Source organism: Podarcis erhardii (genome assembly GCF_964252035.2).
Source record: "Podarcis erhardii genome assembly, chromosome: 1".
Taxonomy (NCBI): Eukaryota; Metazoa; Chordata; class Lepidosauria; order Squamata; family Lacertidae; genus Podarcis; species Podarcis erhardii.
Genome location: NC_138497.1, coordinates 7,836,383 through 7,859,517, shown reverse-complemented (window position 1 = coordinate 7,859,517; position 23,135 = coordinate 7,836,383). Strand labels below are relative to the sequence as shown.

General features: G+C 45.3%; 1 protein-coding gene across 4 annotated transcripts in view; it reads right to left on the bottom strand.

Annotated features, from left to right (window-relative positions):
• Window positions 1-23,135, bottom strand: part of KIAA0586 — a 73,438-nt gene that overhangs the window by 40,725 nt on the left and 9,578 nt on the right. For 2 of the 4 annotated variants that reach the window (XM_081858400.1, XM_081858401.1), the window contains exons 8-21: window positions 21,387-21,552; window positions 19,885-20,061; window positions 18,512-18,632; window positions 17,115-17,262; window positions 14,782-14,823; window positions 13,886-14,002; window positions 12,753-12,976; window positions 12,506-12,578; window positions 12,167-12,322; window positions 10,795-10,969; window positions 8,377-8,556; window positions 3,136-3,323; window positions 2,245-2,328; window positions 1,478-1,561 (exon numbers count right to left, since the gene is read on the bottom strand). In XM_081858400.1, coding sequence (XP_081714526.1) covers window positions 1,478-1,561; window positions 2,245-2,328; window positions 3,136-3,323; window positions 8,377-8,556; window positions 10,795-10,969; window positions 12,167-12,322; window positions 12,506-12,578; window positions 12,753-12,976; window positions 13,886-14,002; window positions 14,782-14,823; window positions 17,115-17,262; window positions 18,512-18,632; window positions 19,885-20,061; window positions 21,387-21,552 — 1,935 coding nt within the window. The remainder of the gene's footprint in view (window positions 1-1,477; window positions 1,562-2,244; window positions 2,329-3,135; window positions 3,324-8,376; window positions 8,557-10,794; window positions 10,970-12,166; window positions 12,323-12,505; window positions 12,579-12,752; window positions 12,977-13,885; window positions 14,003-14,781; window positions 14,824-17,114; window positions 17,263-18,511; window positions 18,633-19,884; window positions 20,062-21,386; window positions 21,553-23,135) is intronic. The other 2 variants (XM_081858403.1, XM_081858402.1) reach the window with 2 other exon arrangements.

The window sequence follows — 23,135 nt, the reverse complement described above, 5'->3', positions numbered from 1 at the left end:
CGACAATGATGATACAAAGTGAAACTGGACGGCCAATTGGATGATACACAATGAGTTTGGATGGCGATCCGTCATGGATGCTGTAGCTGAGATTCCTGAATTGCAGGGGGTTGGACTAGATGATCCTTGTGGTCCCTTCCAACTCTATGATTCTATGAAATACAATTAAGATAGCCTTTTGCATTTATGAATACCAGGATTACAGAAACAGTTTCATTAATAGGTGGCCCAGAATCTCCCTAGCCAATGTACTTCTCTAAATCTTAACTCAGGGAACATATTTTGGGGAAAGGAACATGGAAATTCAATGGTACACAGAAGTTAGGACATTCACTGGATTGTGATTAGTGATGCTTACATCACCTTGCCGACAAAGGTCCGTATAGTTCAAGATATGGTTTTCCCAGTAGTGATGTATGGAAGTGAGAGCTGGACCATAAAGAAGGCTAATTGCTGAAGAATTGATGCTTTTGAATTATGGTGCTGGAGGAGACTCCTGAGAGTCCCATGGACTGCAAGAAGATCAAACCTCTCCATTCTGAAGGAAATCAGCCCTGAGTGCTCACTGGAAGGACAGATCGTGAAGCTGAGGCTCCAAGACTTTGGCCACTTCATGAGAAGAGAAGACTCCCTGGAAAAGACCCTGATGTTGGGAAAGATGGATGGCACAAGGAGAAGGGGACGGCAGAGGACGAGATGGTTGGACAGTGTTCTCAAAGCTACCAGCATGAGTTTGACCAAACTGCGGGAGGCAGTGGAAGACTGCCTGGCGTGCTCTGGTCCATGGGGTCACGAAGAGTCGGACATGACTAAACAACAACAACAAGGGGCTGTGAAAAAGCAGCCAAGAGAGAAGGAAAAACGAGGGACTTGATTGTGCTCAGCATTGGTCGCCTTCTTTACTCTATCTTTTCACCCTTGATAGCAAACAGAAAGTGGAGGAGCCTATGCCATGCTTGGGGGCTTCCTCTTCCATTCCAGCCCCTCAGAAAGATCTCCAGATGCACGAATTGCTGAATTTCCAACTACTCTGTGGTTTTCTGCGATGCTTTTAAGCTCCATGTGGTGCAAAATTAAGTATGGTGGTTGCAAGCTGCCTGGTACAAGCAGATCCTGTGGATTTGGTCGCACAATACCTTTTGTCAAAGTCTCCTTGGCCTCTAATTTCCTTGTTCCCATCTCAGCCTTAGCATCAGTTTACACGGAGCGGCAGGCTTTTACAATAAGAGGGAAGCTATACAAAGAAGATTTAAGGTGAAACTTCAAAGAAGCAGTGAAGATATCAATAGGAGAATTGCCACCGGCTGCTATAAATGAGGGCTGATTGTTTCTTTAGAAGTAATTTTCACGTTAGTGAATTAAACATTCATCAAATCAGTTTACTAAGAAGAATGTCCAGCGGGTAACAATGGTGACCCTTAAAAAATAAATATCACATTTTATCCCCTGCAAAGTGAGAAGCTATTGGAAAACCCACCTGACTGACACCAGTAACATCGATGAAGTCAGCACCAGGAAGTTTCAGTTCTTCGTCCTGGGACAGACTGCTTTCTGCAGTAGCCTAAAAAAATACAGATTAAATGAACCTTGAGATTTAGTAGAGGAAAAGAATGCAAAAAGCCACAACAACCTTCTTGCGACACTGAAAGAGAGCAGGAAAGTAGAGTGGGGAGGCTTATAACTTGGGACCAATTTCCACCCACCAATATAAATATGAATGGGTGCAAGAGACCCCAACCACTAAGAATCAAGCCTTTCTTGGTCATGCAGGAAAGAATGTTGGGAACAAGACATGGCAATCAAGTTTGCATCCTGCCCTTCCTCTACAGAGTTCTCCCATCCCAACAGCCAATGGGACTTAACATTGACTTTAGAGACTTCCAATCAAGCCTTCATCAAAGTGTGTTCTGAGGGACTGGCAGTGAGAGGAGTGTCGGTGTACAAAAGAGAACCAAATGACAAAGTGCCCTGCAAAGGTGCCCACAAAATATAAACCAAGTTCTTCAAGTTTAGCCAGTTACAACATTTACTGTGCTATCCTTATTCCTGATTTCTCAGCTTCCAAGCAAAGCAGCCGTGTGAGGAACTGTCTCAGAGCAGTGCTTGCTTCGCAAGAAATTTGACACATGTGAAGCGGCCATTCGATGCTAAATGTTCTCAACAACAGCCATTCCAGACCTGTTTCCTGTGATAATAAACTGGTATATTTATGTATCAGAAAGTAGCAAGGGTGAATTCAAATACCTGTATCACCTCCTTTGGAAAGGAAATCTGGTTGACGCTGGTGCTGTCGCTTGAAATACTGTCAATGTCAACATTAGGCAGCACCTGGAAAGTAAAAGCCCACAGATTCAATCTAGTTTCCCATCTTCTGAAGTATCAAGAGGACATGAACCAAGCTTCCGATGCAGTCTTTGTCCTCTATATGCCATTAAATGCTCAGCCTGTGGCATTCACCTGATTTATTATTTACTCAGTTTCTGGACTGCCCTTCATCAGATTCTGGGGAAACCCAGCCAGATGGACAGGGTATTATTATTATTATTATTATTATTATTATTATTATTATTATTATCATCATCATCATCATCATCACTAATTTAACCTAATTTTTTAAAGAAAAGGATGGAGCCAAACTACTGGGTGTGTGGAAGTAGTACATATTCCAATATTCTTATTTACCGTAAGTTGCTGACCCCCTAGCACAAGGCTGGGGAACCTGAATTCCCCACGTTGTTGTGGGACTTCCAACTCTCATCAGTCCCAACCAACCACCATGGTGAATGGTTGGGAAAGATGGGAACTGTGTAGCCTATGCCTGCTGTACCAGTTTCAGTTTGCAGTCATGAGGACTAGAGCCTTCGATTTGCAAACTGGATTGTCAGGAAACCAACAAGCTCCCAGCAGTTACTTTAAAAGGTGCAGCTGAAGTTCTGCTTGGACCCCTGAACCTCCTAAGTCGCTGACTTTTAAGCTCTGATTTAAACAAAAGCAAAAACCCACAATCCATACAAACACACATTTTTCTGACCACGAAACAAAACAGATCTCAAAGCTGAAGTAACCAAACACAGAAGATGGAGGAGGATCAGGGTTAAATTCACAGAGGCAGCTCTTGCCCTTCTGGTTCCATACCTGGACAGTCAGTTTGGGAGGGTCTTTTTTCTCCGATTTCATCTCTATTATGCCAATGTTGGGCTTCTTTGCCTTTGGCTGTGGTTTCAGGGGAGCAGGAGGAACAGAGGATGTCACAGTAAGAGGGTGAAATTCGCCTATGCTTATTCCTGTAGGCTGAGAAGAGATGCTGTTGATTTGTTTTTGACCTAATGTAAGTGCAAAACAAAAGGAAGCAGGAGAGAATCACCTTTAACAAATCCTGAGCCAGAACGCAAATTATAAACAAAAGAGAAAACTGAACATTTGTGATAATCTATAAATCCAGCCAGCCAGACATAGACATCCAAATACACACCCTTCTAGTAACTGCAATGCTGTATTTCATACCAGACCAACAGGAAACTGCCTACCCAACCTGTTACTTTCCTCATTTCTGTCATAAAGATCATACACACACACATGTATGTCGCCTTGGAAAAAATGTGTGAAGTTTTACGGGCCGCCTGCTCATTTACTACAAAGCCGAGCTCAATATCCTTGTATTTATTTGCAAAGCCCTGAACCACGATCTGAATCCTTACGTTCCAGCTTGATCTCTGATATCATCTGTAGGAGCACTGCGGTCATCCCGAGTTGGTGGGGCTCATTTAACAATGACACAAAAACGAGATAGTAGCGTTGTCAGCCCTGTCCTGTGAAATGCCTTGCCAACAGGGATTCGGCAGGCACTTTCTGTCTTAACCTTTCAACATTTGCTGAAAACATTTCTGTGCTGCCAGACATTTCCTGTAACAGTTAGATGATGATCTGTAATCTTAAATATTCATGTGGTTTTTTATTGTGCACTGTATATATGTAATTGCTATAAACTGCTTTGATTTTTCAAAAATGAAGTTTCAGAATACAGTGGACCCTTGGGTTACATTACCTTCAGGTAACGTAACTTTCGGGTTGCGAGTGCGGCAAACCCGGAAGTGTATACTTCCAGGTTTTGCCATGTGTACATGTGCAGAAGTGCTCCATTGCGCTGCGCATGCAGAAGTGGTGCCTCTAGATGTGGACTTTTCGGGGTACGTACAGACCGCTGGAACAAATTAAGTTCATATCCGGAGGGTCCACTGGACAACCATTTTTTATAAATAAAAATATAGGCTCAGGATGTGGGGGGAAGCATACAAAAGGAATCAAAGACTCCCTCTCTCAGGCTACTGCATATACAGTCATACCTCTTGTTATGTTCAGTTCAGGTTACGTCTTTTCAGGTTGCGTCCCGCGGCAACCCGGAAGTACCGGAAAGGGTTGCTTCCAGGTATCGCCGCTCGCGCATACGCTCAAAATGACGTCACATGCATGCGCAGAAACGGCAAATCGCGACCCGCACAGTCGCAGGTTGCGTTCTGCTCATGTTGTGAACGGGGCTCCGGAACAGATCCTGTTCACAACCAGAGGTACCACTGCAGAATCATAGAATTGTAGAGCTGGAAGGGATCTAACTCTCTGCAATGAAGGAATATGCAGCTCTCCCATACGGGGATCAAACCTGCAACCTTTGCATTGTCAGCACCACACTCTAAGCAACTGAGCTATCCAAGCATGCCTATACACTAGGAAAAAGGATGAACCAGCTACAGTTTGACTTAATAACCTAAGAAGAGCCCTGCCGGATCAGACTAAAGGCTCATTTCCCCGAGCAACTTTGTAGGAAGCCAAAAATCAGGACCTGAGTGTAACAGCACTCTCTCACCCATGTTGCCCTGCAACTGTCTCTGAACCCTGGAGGTACTATATAACATCCTGGTACTGTGCCTTAAGCGTGATTTACCAAACCAAGCATGTTCAGGACTGTGTCTACTATTCTTTCACAAACAGTTTAACAGGCTTCAAATCTGCGGCAGTTTTCCTAGAACTGATTTCTCCTAAAAACACGAGACTGAATAGCAAACTTCCCCACTGTTTTGTGAGAATTTCGTTTACTACAGTGACATCTAGGGATGGTAAAAATAACTACAGTGAAAATAATAAAAGAGAGCGGTTGCTGAACAGCTTGGTAGGTTTCTGGATGAAACATCTGCTCTGGATCCATTCCAGTCCGGCTTCCGTGCTGGTCATGGGACCGAGACGGCTCTGGTCGCCCTAACAGATGATCTCCGTAGGCAGCTGGATCGAGGCGGGTCGGGGCTGCTGATTCTTCTAGATCTGTCAGCAGCCTTCGACATGGTCGATCACGAACTCCTGGACCACCGCCTTGCCGACGTGGGAATCCAGGGCACAGTCCTTCAATGGCTGCGCTCGTTTCTCTCTGGTCGGGGACAGAGGGTGGCGCTCGGGGGGGAATTGTCATCGCGCCACTCCTTGGTGTGTGGAGTGCCTCAGGGTGCGATTCTCTCCCCGATGCTTTTTAACATCTTTATGCGCCCCCTCGCCCAGCTTGTCCGGAGTTTTGGGCTGGGTTGCCATCAGTATGCCGATGACACCCAACTCTATCTGTTGATGGATGGCCATCCTGACTCGGCCCCCGATACACTGGCGAGATGCCTGGAAGCTGTGGCTGGATGGTTACGTGGGAGCCGGTTGAAGTTAAATCCTTCGAAGACAGAGGTCCTCTGGCTGGGGCGGGATGATATGGGATTGAGGGGGCAACTCCCATCTCTTGCGGGGGTGCAATTAGTGCCAGCACCGTCCGTTAAGAGTTTGGGTGTAATCTTCGATACCTCCCTCTCTATGGAGGCGCAGATTACAGCTATAACAAAGGCGGCATTTTTTCATCTCCGCCAAGCTAAGCAGTTGGCCCCTTATCTCTCTCGCCCTGACCTAGCCACTGTGATCCATGCGACGGTCACCTCCAGACTGGATTATTGTAACTCGCTCTACGTGGGGCTGCCCTTAAGACTGACCCAGAAACTCCAGCGGGTGCAGAATGCCGCGGCGAGACTCCTTATGGGGTCTTCGCTGCGAGATCACATTCAACCGGTACTATACCAGCTGCACTGGCTCCCGGTGGAGTACAGGATCAGGTTTAAGGTGCTGGTTTTAACCTTTAAAGCCCTATATGGCCTAGGACCCTCGTACCTACGGGACCGCCTCTCCTGGTATGCCCCACAGAGAAACCTACGGTCTGCAAATAATAACATCCTCAAGGTCCCAGGCCTCAGAGAGGTTAGGCTGGCCTCAACTAGAGCCAGGGCCTTCTCGGCTGCGGCTCCAATCTGGTGGAACGCTCTGTCACAAGAGACTAGGGCCCTGCGGGACCTGACATCCTTCCGCAGGGCCTGCAAGACAGAGTTGTTCCACCAGGCCTTTGGTCAGGGCGCAGCCTGACTCCCTCCTCTGGCAACCTGCTTAGAATCTTGCTTAATTAGTTGCCATTAATTTGATTTTAATTGATTTTTATAATGTAATATTTTTAGAATGTGTGAATATCTGATGGTTTGATTGTTGATTGTTGTTAGCCGCCCTGAGCCCGGCTTCGGCTGGGGAGGGCGGGATATAAATAAAATTTATTATTATTATTATTATTATTATTATTATTATTATTATTATTATTACATAGGGGGCGGGGACTCCATATCTGTATGTACACACATCCCAGTGAAACAGCCTCAAATGAAGGTAACAAGTTCATATACAGTGGTGCCTCGCAAGACGAAATTAATCCGTTCTGCGAGTCTCTTCGTCTTGTGGTTTTTTCGTCTTGCGAAGCACGGCTATTAGCGGCTTAGCGGATTAGTGCTATTAGCGGTTTAGCGGCTATTAGCAGCTTAGAAAAAAAGGGGGGAGTGGGAAAACTCGCAAGAACTCGCCCGACGTTTCGTCTTGCAAAGCAAGCCCATAGGGAAATTTGTCTTGCGAAGCACCTCAAAAGACAGAAAACTCTTTCGTCTAGTGAGTTTTTCATCTTGCGGGGCACCACTGTATACCCTGATGAAATCTGAATTGGAAGCAACTGCCCAGGGAAGAGATCTTAAGATTAAGATGGAAAGTTTGGAGATAACATCTGTTTTTACAGCATTACGCCCCCGCCTCCCAAAGGTGGTGAGGAGGAAAAATCCATGATAGAAATTATGAGGAAAAGGAGTTGAAAATAGTAATAGTACTGCAATAGCCTCAGACAAACCTATGATGCAGTTACATTTGGAATATGGTCTCTGCATCTCAAAAAGAGAGAGAGAAGACACTGGAGTTGAAAAAGGTGCAGAAAGGGTTTAACCAAAATTATCAGAGTGATGGAGCAAGACTCCTAACTAGGAATGGCTGCAACAGTCTTCACCAAAGCTGGTGCTTTGGGCTACAACTCCCATCAGCCCCAGTCCCCATGGCCATGCTTGCGGAAGCTGGTGAGAGCTGTAGTCTGAAACATCTGGAAGGCATCGGCTTGGGGGAGGCTAAGACACAAGATCTGGAGTAAAAAGAACCCACTGATGTATCATAACCAAGTAATCATACGCAGAACACACACGCAAATGACTGGCCTCTTTAATTTACGAAAAGGGTGAGGAAGGCAGCACACTAGGCACAGCATAAGGGGGGGAAATGTTTTCTGTCTCCTATTAATGCTAGAATGTGGGGTGCTCTGGTGAAGCCCAAAAGCAGGAGATTCAGGAAAGACTGAAGTAAGTACCTCTGTGCAACACACATCAATCACACACACACACACCTGTATAGAATTCATAGGTGGCGGAACTCAAAAGGGATTAGACAAGTTCATGGCAGAGAAAGCCATCAATGGCTTTTGATATGGTATCAGGACCAGTATCAGCTGCTGGAGAAACAGCAAGGGAGGGCTACTCCCTTCTGTCCTGCTTATGGGCTTCCAAGGGGCATCTGACTGGCTGCCATGGGAAACGAGATGCTCCACTCAACAGGCTTTGGTTTGATAAATAGGCTTTCATCTGATAAATTCAGAAGAGCAGCGGCCCTGCTGTACTTTAACCTAGCCTAACCAATAATTTACTAAGAAAGGGTTCCGATTCCTTGGACTTCATTTTTCTAACAGATCCTCTGCACCTCTCATTTGCAGTATTGTTTTCCTCATTAGGATAATCAGACACAAACATGAATACATTCTGGGGCTAAGAATATAATTAGGGACATGAAGCCTCCCCAAAATCATGATCTGCCTTGCTCCTGCATCCAGAAAAATCCCATGTGAACCTCTACACGAACAAACGAGGAAGAACAATTTGCAGTGTAGGAGCAGACTTTTTTCCCCGAGTGAAAGTGGATCACGTAAGTTGAGCCTCTCTTTTTTCTTTTCCATACCTAATGGAATCGCCATTGGGATGAGATGCCCTTCAAGAGCGCCTGAGAGTTCAGAGGTCTCTCTGGTGGGGCTGAAGAGATACTGGAGCTCCTGATGAGAAGCAGATCCTGGAGGTGGCTTCCTAGGACTGCTGCGCATGTAGGGACCAGTCTGCGTCCTTGCCGATTTCACTTTCGTACCTGGAAAGAACGTCAGATAAATCGTGAGTCTCCGGCAGCTCAGTGCAAGAGCATCTGATGCCAGCTTCAGTCCTTGACATCTTCAGGGAGGAAGAGAAAAATCTCCTGCCGGAAATCCCGGACAGCCACTGCCATTCAGTGTAGAAATGGTCTGACTCGATATAAGACGGGTTATTTATTTACAGCATTTATGCTTCACCCTTGAATCAAACAAGTCTCTTGGAGCAGCTTATGAAAATTAACTCTAAACCTGTCTCCTAGGCCAGTGTTTCCCAACCTTTTTTGGGCAAAGGCACACTTGTTTCATGAAAAAAATCTCGAGGCACACCACCATTACAGCCCCGTGACGTCAGCGCGCAGCGTCACGCCGGGAGGGACGCACGAAAGTGTAAGTTTCAATTTTTCCCCCTCCCCCTTGCCTTCCTTCTGTGCCAACCGCCAAAAAGCCAAGAAAAAAGCCAAGACTTTAGGGCAGCAGGTCGACACGGAAGAAGCTCCTACCTAAGGACAGGTGCGACGGCCGTGTCCTCTTCTGCCACACTTGGCAGCCCTGCCTCACGGTCGTGACTCCCACCCTGATTTCTCCCCGCAGGTCGAGCGGCACAGGCAGCCCAATGTGTCCAGCCCAGACACAAGCCCCGCTTCCCCACTCTAGATCCTGAATGCGACCAAGTGCTCTGGACTCCCGAGCAGGGTGGGAAAGAGGACTCGCATCTGGTAGCCTCCGGGCTCCTCGCCTGCTCGAGGGATGGCATTGCAGGCAAGCTGCCGGCCGTCGCCATCGCTGCCCCCTCATGCGAGTGGACCTGCCCGGAGTGGTGGGCCGGGGGAGGCTCGCTCTCTGTGGGGATGTGGCCCGCACGCGCGGCCCCGCTTCCTCCTGCCCAGGGCTGAGCTCCTTACCCGCGATCTCGGTCTCGCGCACGCGGATCCCACTTATTCCGAAGCTCGCGCCACTAGCCAGGGCTCTCACACCGTGCCAGGGCGAGGCGGCGCGGCCCACTGACGTCATCGCAGCTCGCCGCTGCCCTCGACTTCCCTGTTCCCTCCCCTCCCTCGGGTCTCCGTGGTTACCGAGGACTGCAAGCTGCTCAGGCGAGCGTGGGGCATTAAGTGGGAGAAGGAAAATTAAAATTAAAACTCGCCCGAAGGCCGCCTCTCCGGATATCTTTCGAATTTTTTAATTTTTCCCGTGGCACACCAGGCCGGTTGGGAAACACTGTCCTAGGCTATGAGAAGAGCATGAATCTTTAGAGCTGTGTTTCCCAAAGTGGGTGAAACTGTCCCCTGGGGGCGCTGGAACGATCCAAGGGGGCAGCAGGGGGATGCAATTGGGAGAGCACTGAATAAAAATAAGGGGGTGGCGGAAGAATAAAGAAGATGTTTCATCTGTTGTGTAATGACGCTTAATGCCAGGTTGGGCGCTGTTGCAGGATGGTGGTGAGGGGTTTTTTTCTGGACTTGGGTGAATCCTCTTTGGCTTCACCCAGGCCTGAGAAGTGGATTGCAGCTTGCCTGCCTATTTGGCCAATGACAGGCAGGCTGCAGCGCCAGCCCCGCCACTGGGGCAGATTGGACTGAGCTGGCAGGATGTAGGTGGAAATAGAGATACATGAAAGCACCCAAATTTGTCAATGCATCTTTCTCTTTGTTTGCTTAAAGAAGGTAGATTTCCAGGGAGGTGGCAAATATTTTTTTCTGAAAAGGAGGTGCTAGGCCAAATAAGTTTCGGAACCTCTGCTTCAGAGCAAGCTTCAGAGGTCTAAAGCATGGAACCTAAAAATGTAATTACTCTCGTTGTCACACTGTGATTTTCTTTGCATCTGAGCTTAAAGCATGGAGGGCAGTCAGCTTCCCATTCATCCAGCTGGGAGGGGGGAGCATGCACAGGGCACAAGCACCATTGGCCCCTGGGCTCAGACCCTACCTGTTAGGAACTGGTTCAGTGCCATGACCTGCCTAAGTGGAGCTGCCCTTTCATGGAGCCAAAGGAAGCTTGCTCTTCTCAAATTCTGGGAGAATGGAAGGCTCAACAGAGTCTCTCAGTCCCATAAACATCCACAAAATGGATAGCAGGGCCCACGCTAATGAGCCCCACCAACCTGCCACTTACCCTAAGCAATGCCAATGAAACTGCCATAAAGACTTCTTAAAAGATCAAGGAGAAAGAAAGTTTAAACAGGAAATGAAGGCAGACCATTTGAAACATTGGTTTTTAGGAGAAGGCGTTTTACCTACCCTTAACACTCTCTATCAGTTTAGGTCTTGGAGGCTTTGATTTGGGAGAAGGCGAGTTGAACCTCAGGTACGGGGATTTCTTAAGTGTGCTCCTGTGACCCTGGTAAATCGGCCGGCCGTATATCTGAGAGAGATAATCTTCATTTCGTGCCCCCATCCATCTTTTCGGAGGCCCCTGCAAAAAACCAGAAAATGATTCTGAAACTTTTTAATAAAAAAGGCAACATGCTGGTGGGGGGGGGGGGGGAGAGAGAGAGAGAGAGAGAGAGAGAGAGAGAGAGAGAGAGAGAGAGAGAGATGGATCTGGATGGCAGAGATTTGGGCTGAAATACCTGATGGGATGGCCTTGGTCAACTTACTCTCTCAACCTAACCACCTCTCAGTGCTGTTGCTAGAATAAAACGGGATGAACTGTTCCAAGCATTTTGGGGAAAAAGGTGGGGTGCAAATGTAGGATACAATTACTGCTATTGATTTGTGCAGCACCGTTGGCAGACATGGTGCTTGAGCAAAAGGGCACCAGCAAATGATACAAGCGATGCCGCATTTGTTTTATACCTAGATCTTCAACAAAGCTCTCAGGGTATCTTACACCACCAGAGGCTTTGTACTTGGCATTGCTTGGGAATTCAAAAAAACAAAAAACTAAAAACCACCAGTGCATTTCTGAAATCGGTGATTAAAATCAGTGCAGTTTCAAAAGGTTCAGCCTGCCACCTTGATCCAAAAAGGAACCATCATGCAAATTGGGTTACAACAACTTAAGAGGTATCCAAATGCATAACCAAAAAAGAAAAGCTCGGCTATATGAGAATCCAGACCTGAAGAATGTGTTCCTCAACCCAAGGTCCCTGAAATCGGTTGCCCTGAAGTACAGCAGGGAAAATACAGTGGTGACTCACAAGACGAAATTAATCCGTTCCGTGAGGCTCTTCGTCTAGCGGTTTTTTCGTCTTGCGAAGCAAGCCCAGTGACAGCTTAGCGGATTAGCGCTATTAGCGGTTTAGCGGCTCTTAGCGGCTTATCAGCTTAGCGGATCAGCTGATAAGCAGCTTAGCTGCTTAGAAAAAGGGGGGGGAGGGGAAAAAACCCGCAGGAACTCGCAAGACATTTTCGTCTTGTGAAGCAAGCCCATAGGGAAATTCATTTTGTGAAGCGCCTCCAAAACGGAAAACCCTTTCGTCTAGCGGGTTTTCCGTCTTGCGAGGTGTTCGTCTTGCGCGGCACCACTGTGTGCTATTTATTTATTTTTTAGAGAGAGAGGAGAGCATAATTTCTAGCATTTATACTATGGTTGGTCCAAACCTTAGTCCATGGAGGTTGCTGGGCAGAGCTAAGAATCCCTGACTGTTCCCAAGCTCTGCAGTCTCACCTTATCTGCTAGCACTGGAGTGGGCTTTGCTGCAGGCAAATGCCTTTTAGTTGGGATTCCCGTGGGGTACTGAGATTTTACATGTGTTTCTCTGCTGGCTTTCATTGTCTTGACAGCCCGTTGTGCCTCGAGGACATCATTCCTTGCCATTTCATCCTAAAGGCAAAATGTGAAAGCAGCTGGTAAGGTTAGAGCACAGCAAGGGTGCAGCTTTCGACCAAAATCACTGATGGGACTTTTTCAACTACATGCACTTTCTCTTTTGTATAAGTTTCCCTTTAATAAAGCTTTTAAAAAATGAAGACTTAAGTATCAATAGGTGGGTCTTAAAATCCATACCTGGATTTCCATGCTGATTGTCTTAATCCATTCATCTACAGACTTTCTGATTCGTATCTCCTCTAGGACATCTCTAGATGAGAGAAGGAAGTGATCTAATTTAGGATGGTTTTTTGTTTTTTTTTTACTTGCATCTAGTGAACAAAACTAAAAACTTTGAAACCACCAAGCTTTCCTAATACAGTATTTGCTGCCGGCATTTAGGTACATCAACACAGGATTAAAAACAACTGCCACAGAGCTCTACCTGTCTGCTGTCAACTCATCAATGAAGGCGTGCAGAGCATTCCCATCCTTGGCACGAATAATGGCTTCCAGGTTTTCTTCAAGGAGCTTCTTGTTCTTGCGCACTGCTCTCAGGATCTTTTCAGCATCCCTCAGTATGGATTTGGAAGCCATGGTTGACTGAAGAATGGCTGACTTCGAAAGCTCCTGAAGTTCTGGAAGGCTTGGGCCAACAGGGTATTTTTGCTAAAATCCAAACAAAATGGGACCAGAGGTTCAAATATTCAGGACTGTCCTCAGTGCTGATCAGCCAGATACCCTGATAAGGTCAGCAGTGCTTAATGGAAGCAACTGCCCTCCGTTTGACACCAGTATTGTCAGCTCCAGTTAAAACCAAAACAAAGCCTTGGGTATTATTTTGGGGAGTCCGGAGGGACATCGCTATGCCTGACAACAAATCCTAATTATTGGATTCTTTTCCTCCATCTTTTTGTGCCTGCCAAACAGCCATGTCATGCTTATAATATTTTATTCTCTTTATAAGTATGCTGTTTTAAATGTGCATTTTATATTTTGCTTCACTTAGTAATGTTTTCTTTTGAAATGTTTAAGATTTTGTTTTTGTTAACTTTGTTTGTGTTAAACATGTATTCTGTAATTAACCTCCTTTGTAATGTTTTATTTTCAAATCTTTGGCATGGTATTTTGGTTTCTTGTTAATTGTGTTAATTTGACTGTGTACTTTATATTTGACTTTTTTCGGAAATGTTTGATTCTGCATTGTTTTATTGACATATAATATGCTGTGAACCGCTTTGATATTTTTCTTAAAAATATAAAGCAGTGTAGAAATAATAATAATAACAATAATATTTTGCTTTTTCATTTATTGCCGATTTGAACATCCTGGAAAGTGGCCACAAACACAGAAATTTTAGCTAGGCTAAATCTGGTTACTAAAATAATCATAAGCATGAAATATAATAACCACCCACTATAAAGACAACATGACAGAAATTTAGAAGCAGCACAAAAAGCCCTCAGCCCAGGGTGACAAAGTTTGGGGAGATGAGGTCTTTGCCTGGTGCCAGGGACACAGCCCTTGTGGGTATCAGGAAAGCATTCCGCAGACAGGGCACCCCAATCACCACCCACCGCAGTTGCGGGAGCCTGTAGAAGCACCTCAGATGATGACGGCCACAGCGAACAGGCAGACTGATATGGAGGCAGGCGATCCTTCTGTCGGGCGATGTCTCTGAAGTGCGAGGTTGCCTACAAATTAAAAGGAGAAAGTGCGGCCCTTTGACTCCCAAGGCAAGCTACATAAGTAAATAAGACTACTCAACCATGCAATACGTGTCTGCAACAGGCAAACGCTAGAGGCCATTTGCGGTAAGGGAAACCCACCCACACCATCCCCAGCTTCCAAGCCCTTTTGGAGAATCTTAGTTCTCATGGTATAGGGAACTGGTACACAAGTTTCTTCAATAGAGGTGGTGGGAGCGTCATAGCACTGCATTGCTGCCAGGCCCTATACAAACTACAGAACAGGGACATTTAAATGCCTGTTGTTTTACTGAAGGTGCACCCAGGCTGTTGCAGTCTGGCGACCGGCTAGCTTGACGCTAGTGCATGAAGCCACAGACCAGGAGTGCTGATGGCTTCGAAAAGGGAATGAACTACATGGCAAAAAATGCCTGGCAGATGCAAGCATCAGGTCTGCCTTTCTAGTTGTACATGGGTCCAGCCCTGCTTTAAAAACCCCATTTTTAAGGTTATGGCAGAATCAAGGCAGGCAGCTGGGCGCTATGGTTTTTAGTGATTTCATTGCTCACATGTCCTGCAGTGGAATGTTTAAAGGAGTCTTTCGCCAACCCTCCAGAAATTATGGACTACAACCTCCATCAGCCCCAGTGTCATATGCAGACCAAAACCTCTGGGGCCAGCAGGTTGCCGTAAACTGGATTAGAGGTGTTTGGTTTCAGGGTATTTTATTGCTCAAAGGCACTGTCTCCATAATTTAAAAACAAACAAACAAATTGACACAGAACCTTCATAATACTATTCATGTCCGACTTCCACTCCTTTGCATCCTGTAAGGCAAGCGGGGAGAAAGAATCTGTTACACTTAAGATCATAGAATCATAGAATCCTAGAGTTGGAAGAGACCACAAGGGCCATCGAGTCCAACCCCCTGCCAAGCAGGAAACACCATCAGAGCACTCCTGACATATGGTTGTCAAGCCTCTGCTTAAAGACCTCCAAAGAAGGAGACTCCACCACACTCCTTGGCAGCAAATTCCACTGTCGAACAGCTCTTACTGTCAGGAAGTTCTTCCTAATGTTTAGGTGGAATCTTCTTTCTTGTAGTTTGGAACCACTGCTCCGTGTCCGCTTCTCTGGAGCAGCAGAAAACAACCTTTCTCCCTCCTCTATGTGACATCCTTTTATATATTTGAACATGGCTATCATATCACCCCTTAACCTCCTCTTCTCCAGGCTAAACATGCCCAGCTCCCTTAGCCGTTCCTCATAAGGCATCGTTTCCAGGCCTTTGACCATTTTGGTTGCCCTCCTCTGGACACGTTCCAGTTTGTCAGTGTCCTTCTTGAACTGTGGTGCCCAGAACTGGACACAGTACTCCAGGTGAGGTCTGACCAGAGCAGAATACAGTGGCACTATTACTTCCCTTGATCTAGATGCTATATTCCTATTGATGCAGCCCAGAATTGCATTGGCTTTTTTAGCTGCCGCGTCACACTGTTGGCTCATGTCAAGTTTGTGGTCAACCAAGACTCCTAGATCCTTTTCACATGTACTGCTCTCAAGCCAGGTGTCACCCATCTTGTATTTGTGCCTCTCATTTTTTTTGCCCAAGTGCAATACTTTACATTTCTCCCAGTTAAGATAAAGTTCCCTACACAGATATAAAGTACAGTATACCAGAATCACAAGGCATCTTAAAGGCTAACAGATTTATTATGACATGAGCATGTACGGACTCAAGCCCACTTTGTCAGATGCTTGACGTGAAGATGTGCTAAGCTGTTTTTGCTGCAAGAGACGAGCGCAGCAACTTGTCTGGAAGGATAGTATGCTAGAACTCTCAGTTAAAATCTCACCAAGACTATCTGTATGGAGTTCTAATATACACTTGTGTCTTCCTACTGTAGGCCAAAACATCACCACCACCTCTGTGACCCTCAAGTAACGCCCTTATTCATCATGCTAGAAGGCCTAATTTTATCATGCGTTGGGACAGAGAAAATGTTCTCCTCTTGATTCCGTCCTTTAGATTACCCTCCATGCCTACCAAAGTTCAACTCGACAGGAAAGCTGAACAGTTACAAAAGCATACTGTACTGCAATAAAATGTGGATCCAACTTTTAATAATTAACAATGCCTCCGCAACCCAGGAAAGAAGCAAAAGGAGCTTGGGGCAGGAGTGCAATCAGGCTATTCCACATTGCTCCCTCACAACAGTGCTGTATGGCTCCAAGGAACTACATAGGCTAGCAGAGTGCTGACACCAGGTGCCCCTGGCCCAAATTCAACGCTACACTGTATGTGCAGTGAAACATCCACTTTCCTCCAGAAGGCAAGCCCTCTCCCCTAAACCCCAAGTAACAAAGGCTGCTTTTAAGCCAACATGCATCAGGAATTGTAAGGTGCTCACTGAATTACAGCCATTGCATGCCATTTGCGTGATTTATTCTGCTTACAGCTGAGGAGAGTCTGAAAACTGGATTTCCTGGCTGCTACATTTTCATTTGCAGAAACCACCTCTGCAAGTTCAAATTTCAGGCTCCTGCTTGCAAGTATTTCAACTTCTCCCACTATTAAGTTGTTAAGTTGTTGTTAAGCAGCTGGAGGAGAGGACAGAGGGTGAAGAAAGAGCTGTGAGTGGAGAAGGGCCCTCTTCCCATCCTTTGGACCCCCTGGGAAACTCAGCAAACCTGCTGCACCTGGAACTGGGTGGAGAGAGGGCAGCTGAATGGGACACAGGTGTGGGCAGCTGGAGGAAGGACCATGCATCTTGGGACTGCCCAGAACAAGAAAGTCTAGAATGAGAGACTAGGGCAATATCCGCTGTTTGCAGGATCTCTTCTCATTGTGGGACTTTTGTGGGTGAGCTGAGAGTTTGTTTGGACCCGGGGTTAGAACCCGGAGGCTGAGAGGGAGGTAGTGTCAGAAGGAAAGTGAATTGATTTATATATATTAGTAACTTTGTATTAATGTAACATTTTCACATGTGACTGTGTATTTTTTGTAGTATTTAAGATGGCTGATGTTGCTTCAGTTTTTTGTACACCGCATAGAGATATTTTAAAATATATTAAGCAGCACAGAAATTAACTAGTCAATCAATCAATTTTGATTTACCTGCAAGATGTCATGCATGTCCCGTTTCAGTTGCCCAAGATCGTGAAGCACAGCATCTGCTTTCTTAACTGTTCTCTCAACCGGATTGTGATCTTGCGTGCTTTTAGATGCAGGAAAGGGCTCAGCCTGCTGAATGTTCGATCTGCTACTAAGAAATATTTCAAAGTTCTCATTACTCCTGCATTTCTTCTTATGGGACTGCCTAGACCACAGGCAAGTGCTGAATCAAGGATGAATGAACCAGCAGTTGGCCTTCACCACCTACTATTGAGAACAGGGGGAAATCCCCGCCAAATTGTGGGCATTTATGAATCAAGTTACACAACTCTGGAGAGGGACACATATTCCTACAAGAACAAAAAGGTCTAGAAAGGCAGGGAAACAGATGCTTAAGCAAAGCCAAGTTATTGGCCACCAAAGCTGCCATATGTTGGCAGAGCTGGTGTGGGTAAAAACTATTTTTTTTTTTACCCAATTTGCTACTTAGCCCATTTATACCATGAGATTTCAGGGTGGTTCACAAGATAAAAGTTCACAAGATAAAAGTTTTGCCCAATTTGAGAATTTCACACTTCTCCATCACTTAAAATAAACACGACAATAAAATATCCATTATCCAAGAGGCATAAATAAAGCAAAACACCTGACCATTGGATGGGAACTGAGAACAAATGTTTACCCCAGGTTTTGCCTGTATGCACTGGTTAACGGATGCAGACACAGCATCACACCTTGTAACGGGAAACTCAGGTGGTGAGTGGATTGTGGCCAAGATTTGCAGAAGTAGGTTTTTTTAAAAAAACAACCCTAAGGGGGCAGGGCAGCCCTCTCAACAGTCGAATGAGGACTGAGACTGCTCAGAAGCCATGGACTGTTGACTGTCACCTGGAAAAGGAAAATAGAAGGAGGTGCAAGGGGATGGAATGAGGACAAAAATGCCCTGCTAGGATCAAATGGTGGTGGAAATCATACAAGTGCTCCTTTTAGGAGGGAATATACACAGCCACTTTTTCCTGCAGGTTCCACTTGTCTGATTCTAATTCAGTAGTTCAGGCTAGGTACAAAAGAGGTGGACAAAGTTCAAGGGTCAGTTTGCCCTGTTTAGCACAGTTAAGCTTAAACACAGTATGCAAGTGTACTTTTCAACCTCATGCCTATGCAAACAAAGCTTTTAAAGAAAACAGTCTCTTCCATGAAACACACGTCTCAAGCATGTACAGAGTTCAGCTAGGAATTATGGGAGCAGTGTTATATAAATCACAAAAAATGGAAACCTCTTAATTTTCTATTATTTCCGTTATTTGAACTGAGATTAGGATGTCGCTGCAGGTCAAATTTAGTTTCTAGGATTTCAAATATCTACAAGCTGTTTGCTTTTTAACAAGGGAGGTGCTTACTGCTCTCTTCCAAAACACCACGGCATCACATTGTCACTTCTGGGGTCGTTCCAAGAAGATGCACTCTGGCTTAATGGGGTTTCTTGAGAATTCAAGATGTGCTCTAGAAGTCTCCCTCCACCTAGATGAGAAAAAAGAGCATGCCATATTATAGCAGAATAGGGCAGAGTATAGTGTGTGTGTGCACGTTCAAATGTGTATGTGTGTGCCCTCACAGAGACACATATATGGGATAGTTACATTCCTGGTTTCCTTCCCAGAATGAATAGCATTTATGTATTTATAAATTATATCTATGCATATGTGTGAGCAGACATCATATGCTACCCACTGATTTTTAAAGATAGGCGTGTAGCAAATTGGCTGTAATAATGTTACTTATCTGAGCATTAGTAAAATACTGAAGCAACATGATGAATACTAGAGAATTGTAAAATTCACATATGGGATTGTAAATAATAATAATAATAATAATAACAATAATAATAATTGTTATTATTTATACCCCGCCCTTCCCTGTTCAGAAAACTGGGCTCAGGGTGGCTAACAACAAATGTAAAACACTTAATTGATGCAACAAAAAACAGCATAAAATACAGTATAAAACATGAATAACAATAAATTTAAAATTTAAAATCAATTTAGGGTGGAAATCCATCCAATAAACATTAGATGATCACCAGGGCTAGCTGGCTAAATTAGTGCTATTTGGGCCAGCGAGGAGACCAGGGGAAAATTAGCTGTGGGATCCCAGAGCGGGTAATCTTCATAAAAAGGGGAGAGGGAGGGAAGGAAGGGGAATAAAAGGTCATGATAAGTTCAAATTAAAGGCCAGGTGGAATAGCTCTGTCTTACAGGCCCTGCGGAAGGAAGTTAAATCCTGAAGGGCTCTGGTCTCATGGGACAGAGCGTTCCACCAGGTCGGAGCCATCACTGAGAAGGCCCTGGCCCTGGTGGAGGATAATCTGACTTCCTTAGGGCCCAGGACCTCTAAACTATGATTATTCATGGACCTTAAGGTCCTCTGCAGTGCAGACCAGGAGAGGCGGTCCTGTAAATACGAGGGCCCTAAGCCACAAAGGGCTTTAAAGGTCAAAACCAACACCTTAAACCTGACCCAATACTCTTTTTGAGCTGTAATGGACAAGCTGGAAGGCTTATTTAGAATAAAAGCCTAATACACATTCAAAGAGTGTGAAATGCTTGAAAACTGTGACTTCTCGAGTGGTGCTGATAAAAAACAACAATACATCTAATGCCAGCCAGAGCACTGTTGATGTAGGCAAGAATAGTCATGGTTGTGGGAAAACAGCAAGTGGGCAGATCCACATCAATAATGAGAAAGAGAAGCTTTGAAGCTTCCTGGAGCTCACCCAAAGTTCTTCCACAAGTTGACTGTTGCACATTTTCTTTTTCTCCAACCGGTTGTTCTCTCTTTGCCAGTTTCTGTGAGATTTTAGTATCTTTGGATACCGGCACAGGAGCGTATCTGCGTGGTGCTGGTGTCTTCTGCGAACTAATACCGCGGCTTTCATGTTTCCGGGAACATGCTGGAATGTGGGAAGACAGGTTTGCCCAATTAGAAAAAAGCATATTAAAGAGAATGAGCAGTGAAAAGCAAATCACCCGAATTATGCCAGCGGTTAAAATGACCTCCTCAAGATAGAACAGCCTCAACTTGTCAGATAAAGAGAACACACATTTTGCAAAACAGAGCTGGATATCTGGAAGGAAGCAAGTGGCAGATTATAGTCATGCCCATCTGTTTCATAAGCACTTTTTAAAATTTTTTATTAAATTTGCTTAGTAACATAACATTATTATATTCTATAAAACAAGGAATACAAAACAGCATTCATTCATACTACAATGCATAACTACATAACATTAAAATATATGGTTTCTGAAAAAAAGGCTTACATAACAAAATCAATTCAAAATACCATCCGGTTTACTTTTTTTAAAAAAAAATTCCCCCTCCAACCCTCCCCCCCCCCCGGTTGTTTTATAAGTACTTAAAACACATGTCATGAGCTACAATACTTGCTTGGTGACCGCTCCAGAGTTATGGACTTGTGGAGATCTGCCCAAAACTGAACATGTTTCAGAAGCGATCTGACAATTTAAGAAACCTTTCAGTAGTCAGTAGAAACCAACAGAGGGAAGTGGGGATGAAAGAAAGAGGAGATTGCTGAAGTTATGCCCTTTTGTCTCTCCTGTCTTCCAGCTGGGACATTTAACCTATTCACAGGCAGAATATTCACAATTCACTATTCTGTTCGTACTAGAACCCAGCTACTATTCAGTAGCTAAAGTTACACAAACTTCTCCATTACTTTTTTCACTACTATGCATTTCAACACAGGGACTCGGATCCAGAAGTCACAGCAACCCTTGGTTACGCAGGCATAAGTATTGAGATGTCTCAACTGAAAACCGTCATTTATAATTGCTGGCAAACCACAAACTGCGATCTGAAGTGGGTTTGGTGTTAGGATCGTGGCCATTGCTCTGCCACCATAGGCTACTACACCATGACGTGAATTTAGGAATCTGAGAAGACTGAAGATGAGAGGAGACAATCATGGTTTAGCCATTCCATGGCTGGAAGCTCACATCATAGTTTGAGTTCTGAACTATGATTAATTTTAACCATGATTTGGTGTGGTCTTAACTGAGCTGAACAGGCCTCTAAAGGCAAGAATTAGTTTTGCCATTATTGCTTTGGGGCATTAAGCAATCCTAATCTCATGCCTGGTCTACTTTTTATGGAGTCTTAAATTGAAGATGACAAGAGCTAGAAAACACACAATTTTAACTGAATTTTAACTGCTTTGCAGTTCTATGCGAATCAGAGCAACCCAATGCCTCTCACCTTGTGGAGGTATGGCGTTGGAAGGGAAAAAACCATGCTGATGAGCAGAGATAGGGTCAGTAAGAGGCTTCCCTGCATTCATGGCATGTGTTGCCGTTCTTTTGGAAGCTGCTGTGTTGACATCTTGAAAGCCACCCGAGTTCAGTGCAGAGCTAATCAAACGGGACTAGGAGAAAGAGGTTTCAGTTCAAACACAGGAATAGCTTGGCAAGAACTTCCGTGCACAAAAAGACTGTATCAGTTGCAGAGAAAATATCATAAATACTTGCCTGTAGCTCAGGGGCTTTGCCCACCTCTATGGGCTGCCCACATGGCCTCCAGCTTAGCCCTAGACTCCAAAGACCTCCCTCCCTTTAATCAAGGGTCTTCTTGGAAACAGTTCCCCATTTGCGGAATGTCTTCCCTGATGAGGTGCCTCTGTTTACCACGCTGACATTCAAGCGGAATTTTTAAACATGCGTGTTCATCCAGCTATTTGATGGGGTAAAGGTACCGTTCCTGGCAATCTTGAGAATATTAGTTGCGAGGAAATTCGACCATTTCCAAGTGTTTTAGTTATTTATTTATAATGTGCTGTTAGCCTGTTATTCTGCTTGGCACCCCAGACTCCTTTGGGTGGAAGGTCAAGAAGCTTATTTATTAAAGGTTGCAGTCAATGTACAGTGGTACCTCGGGTTACATACGCTTCAAGTTACAGACTCCACTAACCCAGAAATAGTACCTCAGGTTAAGAACTTTGCTTCAGGATGAGAACAGAAATCGTGTTCTGGCGGCACGGCGGCACCAGGTGGCCCCATTAGCTAAAGTGGTGTTTCAGGTTAAGAACAGTTTCAGGTTAAGAATGGACCTCCGGAACGAATTAAGTACTTAACCCAAGGTACCACTGCACTGCTAAGCCTAAGGTTCTGTCAGTGCAAGGATTTCTCTTTGCGTAAAGGTTCGCAGAAGCGGCTTAGTCAGGCTGGCCACATGACCCGGAAGCTGTCTGCGGACAAACACCGGCTCCCTCGGCCTATAGAGCGAGATGAGCGCGCAACCCCAGAGTCGGTCACGACTGGACCTAATGGTCAGGGGTCCCTTTACCTTTCTCCCCCTCTGCTTCCTCACCCCATATCTGTTCTGGGGGTACCCTCCCCCAACCCTATGGAGCATATACAGGAACAGTATATCTCCTCCTAAGGGTGCCATTCTGTGTGTTTTTGTGGGTTGGATCTTGAGAAAAGCGTGCAGAGGTGGGCTTGCAAAAGCTGCTTCCCCCCTTCCCCACCAGAGCCTGCTGAATCGGGTGGGACCAGCTAAGTTGGCCTCCACCAGCCCTCTTTCCTTGGGATCCAACCATGGGTTGTTAATATGCATAGGTTATAACGACAGCAGCATAAGGTGAGCAACATAAAGGCACAGTAAACCAAAATAAGTTCCCTTAATGCAGTTACATTTAAAAATTTTAGCCACGGGTGATGTACAGAATATTCTCATGAAATGAAACAGCAGGGTTCTACATTTTGACCTCACCATGGTGATCCATGCGATGGTCACTTGACTTGACTACTGTAACCAGCTCTACATGGGGCTGCCCTTGAAACTGACCCCAAAACTCCAGCGGGTGCAGAATGCTACGGCGGGGAAGCTCATTCATCCAGTGCTATACCAGCTGCACTGGCTCCCGGTGGAGTACAGGATCAGGTTTAAGGTTTTAACCTTTAAAGCCCTATATGGCCTAGGACCCTCGTACCTATGGGACCTCCTCTT